Consider the following 12,177-nt stretch of genomic DNA (forward strand, 5'->3'; position numbering starts at 1 on the left):
TTTGTTTTTCTTTTCTTTTCTTTTCTTTTATCATTTCCAGTTGACATTAGCAAAAACCAAAGAGTAAAAGTTCTTTTTTTCCTTGTATTCCTTTTACTTTTATATAATAACATGTGAATGCCAAGAACTGGCGCTGGCGTGAGGGGAAGTCAGTTGGCTGGTAGGAGTGGTCTTAATGACTATTTAAAAGCGCTCTGTTTTCCGTAGATAAACAGTTTCAATTCTTGGGTTTAATATTGTATTTAAATAGAGAAGGGGAGCAAAATTAGATGGTTGCTTACTTGAGCATTGAGGGAAGATTTTTGCAATGCAGGCTGCATTGATAAGTTGGCTGTTTCAAAAGATGTTGCTAATATTTCAATATTGCGTGGCGGCTAGTTGTATCGTGTTTAATTATTTCACATTATATGGTTCACTGGATTTTTAATGTTTGACAGTGCGTTATTGCTACATGGGTGCCTGGTTTCCTAATGTTGGGACCAGTTATTGGTAGACATTTTGGAGTTTCATTAGCTTCTGGAAATCAGTTCATACATTCAGTTAATGGCAAAAACTGGCATAGGACATTGAGAGCAAATCATTTTTCTAGGGTGCCCAGCTGTTGGAGTAGACAACTTGACAAAAGCCTTTTCTTATAGAATCAAATGAAATAAAATATAAACAAATGATGATCTATCATATCATACCTTATTATATACAACCAATTGATTAATCATAATTACATACGCCAGTTGTTGCAAGAGAATGAATGCTAATCTATATCTCCAGAGGTTATCTGTCAAAATTTCTGCATGCTATACATGCGCAAAAGATCAGTACTAGTAGCACAAAATGGTAATAGAGAAAACGGCGTTCAGCAGACCCATTGGAATACCAACTTTCATGGTCGCTCATTTAGTTCACCATTGATCCTGCAAGGACATTAAGTATGAATAACTTCATTATATGTGATCCTTAAAGTCAGTTTAAGTGATACAACTGAACTGCAGTATTACATTCTTAAAACATCAATATAACAAGAAAGAGGAGAAATTAAATTATACGTTAACATACAACAGAACTCTAAAATTAGATTAAAAGGTGAATTGAAATATCATGCTTCAAACATTAGATAAGGGTAGTCATTGCATGCTTTAGTCAAAGCATAAAAAGGCAGCTACAGCCTACTCAAACTGGCTTTTGAGAAACTCCAATGAGAATGCCCCCAGATAGCAAGAATTTTCATTTCTATGAAAGTTTTAGGCCAGAAAAAAGTCAGACAATGGCTGTTAGCTTCTCAGCATTGTTATGATTTTAAAGGTTATTTGTACTACTGGTATATAATGACACATAGTGTGCTATTGCAGCTCAGTACTAATCAATATTCCTGAGCCTTATTAGATAGACTCTGGCCCAGTTTCTTGTTTGATTTATTATTTTATCTCTTTTTTATTGTTATTATTATCTTCAAATGGTCGAGGAAGACACACATTCACATTCACAAACAGCACATGTATGCGACTTGAATCAAGTGCCAATAGCTGAGGTCCTTTGTAAAATATTTATAGATGATCTAGATGTTTTTGTGATTGCAATCCATCCTAAAAAGTTTGATGTAATTCCACCAGAAAGAGATGTTCATTGTATTAGATCCCAGTATTCCTCAAACATCACAGCAAACACTGATTCTTATCAATCTCAGAACACGTACACACATTAGGTTTTAGATTTTCGACATTATTCTATTCTATCTTACCAATGGTATAGGTGCATATAAACAAGAGTTGTGTTATCAATAAAATCGTCAAGGAATAAAACTCTCAAATCATTTGCTAAGCAAGAGACTGTAGAGATCTCGGTGAAGAAAGAATAAGGAGTGTATTTCAACAGTGGCACTTACTCTGCACATGTGAGTTCACGGATTTCTTTGACAGCTCTGCTAATACTGTAGAGGGCCATTTTCTTCACCTGTTTTTGAAATAAAAGCAGGATGTTATGTGTCGCATGGCAAGCATGAAGAACAGGCATATGTGCAACTTACCTCTAGACTATCCATTTTGGCTTTGTGGTTCTCTGGAAGCAGACGGAGTTCATCAACTAACTGGATGCATTCAGTGACGTTTTCAGGCGAGACGAAGTCCAAAACCACATTAACACATGACTGCAGTATATATAACACATTAGATGATAAAGATTACGAAACATAAAAATTGATTACATAGCTAGAACTCAAGGCAGGCAGTTTTTCTCAAGTGGAGTTTCCTGGCAGGCAGTTTTTCTTAGGTGGATATTCCTTTCTCTCTGTTCTGGATTTCATGCAAATGCAGGTTGATTAAAAGGTTCAAAATACAATTTCTATAAACAGCTATAAAATCAATCAGAAAGTCTCAAATACACTTGCAATACAATAGTGGCAGTGATATATCAGCAGTATTATTAAATTCCTAATAGTTGAATCTATGCAAATGATAGCACTTCATGGGAAAAAACAACTAAACAAGCTTTCTAAAATGTCATTTTTCATAGTTCGCTTGTAATACCTTAAGATTTCGAATTTGGTACGGGCATCCAGCAGGAATGATGACAGCTTCTCCAACATGTTGCTCAAAAGTCCAGGGTTCAATTTCTGGAAGGAATGGCAGGTTGGAAAATGAAGAAAAGCTTCACACTAAGTAGATAAAAGATGAACAAATAGAAGTGATACTTACTGAACTCCTCCTTAAGCCTCAATTTATGAGTTGTATCAAGAAAGAAGTTTTGATCGAGTATGTGATGACCCACCTGTAAAAGGCACAATTAGATCCCATTCACTCGGATGACATGCTAATAAAGTCTAAAATCTAGTGAGAACTTACAGGCTTCCGAAAGCCATGTGTTTGAATGAACTCATTAGAGTGCCTTCTTAGATATTCAATAAGTTTTGGAACATCCTGTCTGCGAAAGACATCCCACTGAGCACCACAAGACTCTACAGTTTTTCTCTTTCCACAATGATGGGAACTTTCTGCAAGCTTCCCACAAAACTTATGATTTTCTGACGTTCTAAAGTTCTTAACAGGGCCAAAGAAAAATTTTGAAACCTCAGTATCAGTGTCAGTATCGGAATCAGAATCACTATCATATTCCCTATCAAGGAACAAATCTCTATTTTTGAATCGTGAGGCATGTGCTTCATGACTGGCAGCAGAGAACCAGGATACCCTAGCAACTTTCTTGTGTAGGTGCATTTCTTCTGTGATCATATCATGCAGTCCCACGTCTTCAATATTTTGAACATCTACTGGTGCCGCTCCACTTACTTCATTTTGTTCCTTATGTTTTTTCATTAACTTTCTTATATAATTAAGTTGTTCTGTGGATACAGGGATGTCAGCAGTATGTGCCAAAATATTGACCTGAAATCAAAAAGAGATAAACTAAATCACAAAGACCAGTAATGTTTCTCTCCACCAAACAAAAAGTGCCAATGATATGGGCAAATGCATGAGGTGGTGACCTTAATTCCAAGTAAAGGCTTGAATGAGCAATCTAGGTGTTGTGATCTTGTAAAAATTGGCATTACTTTTCAGACTATTCATGAGCAAACATTTTAGATTCTCCTAGAAAAAATGATCCATGACCAGAATATTTGCAAGCATCTTACTATTTGAATATTGTATTTCTTTACCTAATTCACATTATATGTGCCATACATTCTGATGAAAAAAATTAAACACAAGTGCACTGGATCCAAAGTTTTGGAGCAAAAACTGATATCGGCATAGAAAAACAGAATCAAACTTACCACATCATAAGAATTATATCGTAATTTTGTCACAGAATCCGCCTGTACAAGATTCTCACCACTACCATATGAGATATAGACGCATGGACCAAGGTCAGGCTTCATGATTTCCTGTGGCAACTCCGCAGCAATGTTTAGAACACCAGATATGGGATCCATGTATTCTGGGAGTGGTAGAGCATGAAGAATTTCAGCATAATGAGCTGGAAAATGTTCTTGAAACAAATGAGAAGAAAGCCAGCCCTTCAATTTTAGTCTTTCATGCCACATGTTAGCATGTGTTGGACCCTTAAAAGACCCCATAAACAATTGCTTGATACCAATTTCAACCTGCCATATCAAATGAAATGTCTTAATTGATTGAAGTTTACTTGAAATTTAATGATGCCATGAACCAAAATGCCCTTGTATCAGACAAAAAAAAAATCAAGAGAGGAGGAAAATAAGAAAAATGAAGTGATAAAAAGGACAGATAAAACAATTTTGGCACTGAAGGAGACATCCGAGAGATGCAATATTAGCTCAGATTTCCTAATAAGTACCAATAGGATTTTATTGAGAAAAAAAACAAATTGAAAAAAATGTGAACCCTATGTTACTATAAAGGAATAGAAGATGTAGGCAAACATTTGTAACTTGAAAAACAAATACTTGGTAGATTCTATTTTTACATGCTTTTTCAAGTGATCAGCTCCAAGCAGATTTAACATTTTCCGTATTATGGAAAGCTGACAAAAGGCAAATAATTTGTGAAGTTGCTGAAGCAATTAGGAAACCAGCCAGATTTCATAGAGGAAATAAAACCAGCCAGATTTCATGGAGAAGTATAGATGCTTAAGAGAAAATGGTATTCTGCATTATTCAGCACCCTCCATAACCGATTCAATGCAAGCAGCTGCATTCGTTCAGGCATTAATGGGCATTAAATTCTAGCAAGAGTAAATTCAAACCACAGTTAGTGTTTGCATTTTTACTTCGACAAGATAATGCATCCAGAGTTGATAACGGCAATGTCTTATGGAAATGAATACATGTTTATACAGTGAACTCCTGAACTCACAAGTCCAATATTACAGTCTGCAGAACCAATAAGTCACAACATGATGAACAGCTTGAAAGTGAAATAGAGGGTGCCATCATTGATATCTTCTAAAAGCTAACATGTAAACAAGAAAAATGCACTATAACATGGAATTTTATTAAGAAACACGCTAACCTCAAACCAGTCCAAGCAATCAGCAACTTGCTCGTTCTCAGATTTGGCAGCATTATTCTTAAGGTAAGTACAGAACATGACTATTGGATCCCAACTCAAATCAGATGTACCCTGAAGGACATTACGAACTATTACAGGTTGGCCTTTGCCCCAGTGCTTCTGAAAATGTTCAAGGTTATCACTATGGATGTCCACAACAGTAGGATAGTACAAAAAGTTATCATTAGATTCTTCTCTTGTAGCTGCTTCTTGCAACTGCAGAGACTCATTAACTTCACAATCCATCCCAATGCATAATGAGCAGCGAGAAAAAACATCCACAGTTTCTGGCAACTCATAACAACCTATTATTTCCTCTGCACTTATCTCCAATTCTTTAGTCCAACTTGAGGGGAAAATACAACATAAATCAAGAAGACTTTTGCCACAACCACCAAACTCTGTGGGAGGACAAGGTATACCACCATTACCATCAGGTGCTTTCAAACTGAGCAATGACATAGAAAAATCAGAATATTTAATGCCATTATTCTGTTTATAGGTGCACACTGATTTCATTTCTGAAAATTGTTTTCCAGATAAACAAGCTTTCTTTCTATTCGGGCACTTGCATAAAAGGCCTTTAACACTCCTGAGCAGGCTCCCTTGATAAATATCCTGACAACAACTTAAGCAAAGGTTGTAGGAACAGCTTGGACAGCTTCTATGGAAATCCATAATGGAAGTCTTGCAATTATCGCTGCTCCAGGAGTCAAATCATGCAGCAGAAGGAAATGAAAGAAAATTAAATTTAACCCAAATTATATCAAGTACATCATAGCTTTTCAGCAGCACATAACATACCAACACCACCGCTTATTGCATCCAACTTCAGCCTGCTGGATTTGAAGATCAGAAGGTTTCTGGCCTGTTACAGACTGAATAACATCAGAAGAATGATCCTCTGTGGGTTGGCAGTGAAAGTTAATTCCAAAAGATCAATAGGCAGAACCATCACGACTACCTCTTATCTTTGCTTCTATTTCCAGCTCAATGCTCTGATCTTGATTTATTTCTTTCAGTACAGGAAGAAGCATACAGATCAAATAATGAAAATGTAAAACTTTGTTGACTTTACTCTTGTCCTTGGAGAAGCCCTGAACAGATCTTTTCCCATAAGTTCAAACATCATAATTGAACACAGAAATGCAATTGGATTAGTTCATATTTAGTGAAATCAGAAATCAGACCTTACATTCAATGTTCCTACATTGAATTGCAGAGCAGGCCTTACAGCTACATGTCCCACGACAAACTGAACATGCTATCTTAACTTCTTCTTGCATATTAAAATACCTAAAATTTCATTATCAATAATACTAATCAGAATATATATCAATCAAATGCTTTAAGATGACCATTATTTATAGTTGCTAGTTTGAGCGCAAGTCGGAGCTATATATGGAAGACAATCATCAATATGGCTTACTGGTAAGCAAATGCCCTCCAAAACCATAATTGGGTGGAAAATCAGCCAAATATGTTTTAGATTTTAAAGGTTCATGTTGATGTAGATTTTAACTGGTTGAATTCTCATGCATAGGCTAACATTAGCTTCTTCGTTCGTATTTGTTGAATCATTGAATTACATTCAGCAATCAACTCTAAGTCCTAAACATGTCAAATAGTGTTACCTCTTTCAGTACCATTCTGATCGAATTCTTCAGAACTAATAAAAACAAGATAATGAGGTACTAGAGAATTGAAAAGGCAATATAAACGAATTGGTAGTGAACGAACATACTGGTCTTTGATGCAGTCCATGCAAAAGAATTGTTTTCTACAACTGGAACACCTAATTAAAGTCTTCAATCCGCTTCTCCGACAGAAATGGCATTTTTTCCTCTTTCCCTTCCTCAATCTCACCATATCCTTCTTGAAAGGCACAACCTTTGAATTATATCAAAACAAAAAGGAATAAACACTATTAACCAAAACTCAAGACAAAAAGAAAAAAGTGAAAAACTTTTTTAAATGGGTGGTGCTTAAAACAACCTGCAATGTACCAATTGGCATTGGTTCAATGTTTTTAGACCTAAAACACCTTCTAGTAAAAGCACTGGAATCAGCAGCAGCTCCTCCAATTTTAATATCACAAGGAGTGGTGGAACAAGAAGCAGCATTACTTAAATTATGCTTAGCAGGAGATATTGCCATTAATCCATTAGGCAAATCTCTCATCAACTCTCCTTCTTCACTATTACTACTACTATCAACATCAATATTATCATTATCACTATTAATTTCCTCTACAGCAACAACCTTCTTGTTCTTGTTCTTGATCTTTTTCTTTTTCTTTTTCTTTCTTTTCTCTACTTCTCTTTTCAAAACCATTCTAATTAACTCCAATTGCAAATTCCCTCTTGATTCACCACCCCCAGTAATCGATTTCTTTCTCTTCTTCAATTTCCCCAATTTCACCAGTCTCGAAAATCTTTCCTCTTTTTGTGCCCTAATTTCAAGATTATCAGAAATTGAATCTGCATTTGCCTTCAGCTTCTTGTTGTACTTCCTTTGCAACTTCAATGACTCTGGTACCTTTCTCTTGTACTGTCTATGTCTCCCTTGAAGATGGTGAATTTCGCAGAGTTTCTTGTCGTCCATTACTCTTCTATTGCAACGCCATTGTCGGCCGTCGGTCCGCTTACAGCGTAGATGCTCAGGCAGTGGCTCATTATTTGCCTCCATTTTTCAAGGTAAAAAAAATTGAACTTTTTTCCGGTAAAATCCGAAACTTTCTCGGGAAAGGGACAGAAATATGTTATGGTAGGGAGCCACAGAAAGAAAATAGCGAACGGAGAGAGTGAAGTGAGGGTTTTAGAAAGGGCATTTATGGTACTAGGGAGTGAAGTGAAGTGAAATGGATGGCCAAAAGGTGTAATTTCGGGGGAAAAGGGAAGTCCAAATTGGTCTCGAAATCTTCAATGTAGTCACTCTTGTTACTAGATTTTTTAAGAGATTGCTACGATTCTGGACTCTCTGTTTATCTAAGGAATCTATTGGAAAATGCAATTTTTATTTTTTCGCTTTGATTTTTATTTTTATTTTTAGTTAAACCAACAAATCTGCAGTATGCAGCCATTATAATCATATCACATTCTTTCCTTATTTCACTTTTTATTTTTATAAATTACAGTATTTATTTATTTTTCTTGGTTAGTTCCTTGGTTTTCTGATTAATCTGTATGTGAGAATTGGAAGCTGTTAAAGTTATCAGGAATTCAGAATTTGCAGAATGCAATTTATGGCAGCTTTTATTTGCTGTGATTTCTGCAGGTTTACCATTTCTTTCTGCTACTGATAAAAGGGTTCATTTTTGTTGCTGTGTTGTGTTTTGTGAGTTTTGGTTAAGGTTGCTTATCTTATTTTGAGACCTTAATCCATTCCAAAACTTTGGTCTTGGTTATTTAGATATTGACAGAATTAACAAGTTACGGATCTGCAATTCTTTTTCTTAATTCTTTATATTTTCTTAATATCTCTTTACAATATCAATGAAGGATAATGATTGAGTGCCCCTTGTACACTGCTGTGTTCTATTGATCCAACAGTTGGCTTGGATGAGCACAGTGAAAGGCGCCTATAAATGAAAATCCTACCTGCATAAACTAGCCTTAGTTTAGTTTCTATTAACATTGCAGTGTCCAACTGGTAAAATTCTGGTTTTCAAGAGAATTATGGCTTTTATTAGTACCCATATAAAATGAAATGCCTGTCATTAAGAAAATTAATATTAGGAGGGAGGGGATCACATGAAAATTGGTAAAATATTATACCAGATTTGTGAACACTTATCCAATTCTCGAGAACCTAAATTTAACATATTATTGGACTTGTCTAGCATCAGGTGCACCTTTTGACTGTTCTCTCTGGCTTCAATGCTTTCATTTGAGTCCCTTCTTTTCTTTTCCATAAGTTGATTTTACTTAATTTAGTCTGTTTTGATCAATATATTCCACTTTGCAGCCTTTTAACTCCTTCCCGGAAATAAAACAGTTTAAAAAGCTCTAAACTTGCATGAAAATTGTTTTAAACATGCTTGCATAAGCTCAAAAATATAAAAAATTCTTGCTCATTAACTAGTAGGACAGTTTGATTAAAAGGTCACAATCTAAAATATACAATTTGCAATCCAAATTAAAAGGTAGATCAATGAGTTACACAAATAGCAAATGATCTACAAAATCAAGGAAACAGACAACCAAGAATATCCCTCCTGCCTTTTGCAACCTTTTTTAACTTCTCCCGTTGTTGTAAGTATGCTTACATGACAGCAAAATAATCACAAAGTGTGCAATAAACACCGACAGGAAAACTTGCTTCAGTAATGCAAGAGATATGCGAGCTTATAGTGGCAAATCAGGATATTCTTTTTCTCTTCTTGTACCTCAGGCTTTAGTTCGCCTTCTTATTCAGGATGTAGCTCATTCTCTTCAAGTAATGAAAAAAGCATTATCTGTTTCAGGAAGAGAAAAAGAAAAAAGAGAGATAGAATAAAATGAAAATGAAATTATTAAGTTTGAAACAAATGTACCCCTTTTTGCTTTTTATTTTTCCTGGTAAATCAGGTCAATATTCGTCATTATCATTGACATGTTAACAAGTCATCGTCTAAAATTTGCAATTTGCAATTTCCAATCTGAAGTAAAAATAGATTAATGAGTAAAAAAGAGCACATGCTCTACAGACTACAATCAAGGAAGCAGACAAGCAACGAACAGAAACCAAGAAAAATCCCTCCAGCTCCCTTTGTCATAAAGACGACAAATAAAGCAAGTGTATCCTGAAATCCATTTTGACAATTTACCTTGTCCAAAATAAAGCAAGTGTATTAAGAAGGAAAAGTAATTGTTAATGTTAAAGAAAAAGAATAAATTGAAAAGAAAGAAAAAAAAGAAAAAAAAGAACTGTATTCTGATAACCATTTTGACAATTTACCTTGTCCAAACAACTTCTTGCGGTTTCCGTTCCAGAAAAGTGAAAAACATGATTGAATGCAGCGCTGGTGAAATCATCCAAAACCATCTATTCCCAAAAAGGTTTACTTCTTTTTTTAAAGAAGGGATATTGGTAATGAATTAACCAACAGAAATATGTCATGTAGGGGAATTCATCAACGCTGCACTCAATGATGTTTCTCCTGTCTGGTATTAAGCTTCCAAATGCTCACTTCAATTACAGCATATGAAAGCCTTGATATATAGCACTAAATTGTACTACAGCAACTCTTTGTAATTGTACTACCATATTAATATTACTGGTACACCATAATTCTCATTGCCTTGGCTGCTACGTGGAATACTCAATTTGCATTTCACAAGATGCGCTTTTTGTACTTCTTAGTTGTACTTGAATCTTGTACTGCATTTCCTAACTTGAATCTCTCCATCTCTGCATTTATTGGATTCTTTTTTTCTTCGGGGACCTTCATTTTAAAAATGCTTAGGTCTTATTTTATAGCATTCAAACACACTAATTTAATTAGAAATAGAATGTCATACTAAAAGCTACCTTTAGGGACAAGTAAGGCATATTACGGAAAGTTCCTGTCATCCTTGTAAAGTCATACATGGCCAAGACGGAAGAATTGTTGGCATTGTGTGCAAAATAGGCTAATCTGCTACTTGAAGGTGATGGCTTCCCTTTATATTATTAGATTAGCTTCCCATGGCATGTGATTATAGCGTGCAGTGTTGATCAACTGGACAATTAATTACCATTTTTATCAGACAATATTTTAAGAATATTATGCGCATCTGATGGAAAAATATATGCCAAAAGTTTTATATATTAACAAGTTTAATTAATTGGTATTGCCTGTCCAAATGATTTTCATTCGTATGTATTAGATTAGAGTCTAGAGATGAGGAAAAATTAGTACTTGTCAACAATTTGTCACTTGCATTTCATTTGCATTGTCTAGTGAATTTGGGTATCTTACAAAAGGATTAGAAAACCTACTGCTACAGAAAAAGAATCAATAATTGCATGCATATTTTGCTTTTTATCTTTTTCGGAAAACGATCTTACCCTCTGCATCTTCATGCACAATAGGCAAAACATCATCAGGAGGAATGTGCCACCAAATCTTAGGCTTCTGTAGTTGATGCCCAATTTGAGCCAATTTATCAGCAGCTCTGTTACCTTCCCTATAAACATGACTCACAATGCAATTGTCAAGCTCCGGTATGATCAAATTAATATCGCTAACATGCCTTTGCATTTGTGCACATCTAACCTTTCTCCTTTTCACTATAATTTCCAGCAATGTTTTAGCATCTCCTTCAAGCCATACATTGCTCCATCCATTTTCTAACACCAACTCGAGACCCCTTCTAAGAGCAGCCAATTCTGCAATTGTGCTAGTGCTTCTGCCTATGGATTCAGCGTAACCGAGTAGGAATTCTGCCTTGTGATTCCTGAAGACACCTCCAATGCTGCCTTTGCCTTCTCTGCCTTTGCATGAGCCGTCAAAGTTTAACTTAGTCCAGCCTACTTGAGGTTTCTCCCATGCTACAGGAATAGGATCCCTGTGCCAATTCTTGATCAATATACGAACTGGGTTTTGCACTACTCTTTGGCACCTAAAAGTGTTAGTAAACGGTAACATTCTATATGAATATTATATTTTCTCAGAACTATTCAGAAGGTAACTGTTCATTTATGAAATTCATGAACATTTTGTTGGAAAAGATGACTTGCAACTTCTTGTTCATTTTAATTTACAATTACAATAATTTGCTACTAGAAAGCTATTCACATAGATGAGAGAAAAAAGGTAGAATGTACAGAAGAGGGAATCAGAAAAACTGTTTCAGCAAAATGTATAATGCAACATAATTGATGAAAATTGAAACTGTGGAGAACAAAGTTATAGAAGAATTAAACAAGCATCTAAACAAATTACAAAATGGGAGATGTTGAAGTGTGATGGATTAAAAAACCAGCCTTTTTTTATGGACATACGAAATAATTACTTCCTTTATGAATGAAGTTGGAGTAGAGGGAAATCTAAATGGAAAGAATATTCAGAGTTTAACAACGACAAGGCAAGAATGGACAGAGAGATTTCTTCAAACATCATAAATCTTCTGTTAATAGAAAAGGGTTGAGTGCTGGACTGCTATTTGTAAATATAAAAGAAGGGTTGCATGAGAAG

At 35.2% G+C, this 12,177-nt stretch overlaps 1 protein-coding gene and 1 long non-coding RNA gene across 2 annotated transcripts; both read right to left on the reverse strand.

Moving 5' to 3' along the window:
- Positions 1-657: 657 nt before the first annotated feature.
- On the reverse strand, positions 658-8,286 carry LOC8275377 (lysine-specific demethylase JMJ25). The gene is made up of 13 exons (XM_002524654.4): positions 7,014-8,286; positions 6,763-6,908; positions 6,209-6,314; positions 5,983-6,115; positions 5,823-5,886; positions 4,980-5,718; positions 3,764-4,093; positions 2,835-3,374; positions 2,688-2,760; positions 2,520-2,605; positions 2,021-2,140; positions 1,880-1,947; positions 658-911 (listed from the first exon to the last, which is right to left on the reverse strand). The coding sequence occupies exons 1-13, from the start codon at positions 7,704-7,706 to the stop codon at positions 881-883; spliced, it is 3,129 nt and encodes a 1,042-aa protein (XP_002524700.2). The 5' UTR covers positions 7,707-8,286; the 3' UTR covers positions 658-880.
- A 776-nt stretch (positions 8,287-9,062) lies between these two features.
- On the reverse strand, positions 9,063-10,439 carry LOC112535684. The gene is made up of 2 exons (XR_007216122.1): positions 9,957-10,439; positions 9,063-9,825 (listed from the first exon to the last, which is right to left on the reverse strand). It is a non-coding gene; the product is annotated as an uncharacterized LOC112535684 (long non-coding RNA).
- Positions 10,440-12,177: the final 1,738 nt, after the last annotated feature.

Source organism: Ricinus communis, chromosome 5 (genome assembly GCF_019578655.1).
Source record: "Ricinus communis isolate WT05 ecotype wild-type chromosome 5, ASM1957865v1, whole genome shotgun sequence".
In the NCBI taxonomy this organism is placed as follows: Eukaryota; Viridiplantae; Streptophyta; class Magnoliopsida; order Malpighiales; family Euphorbiaceae; genus Ricinus; species Ricinus communis.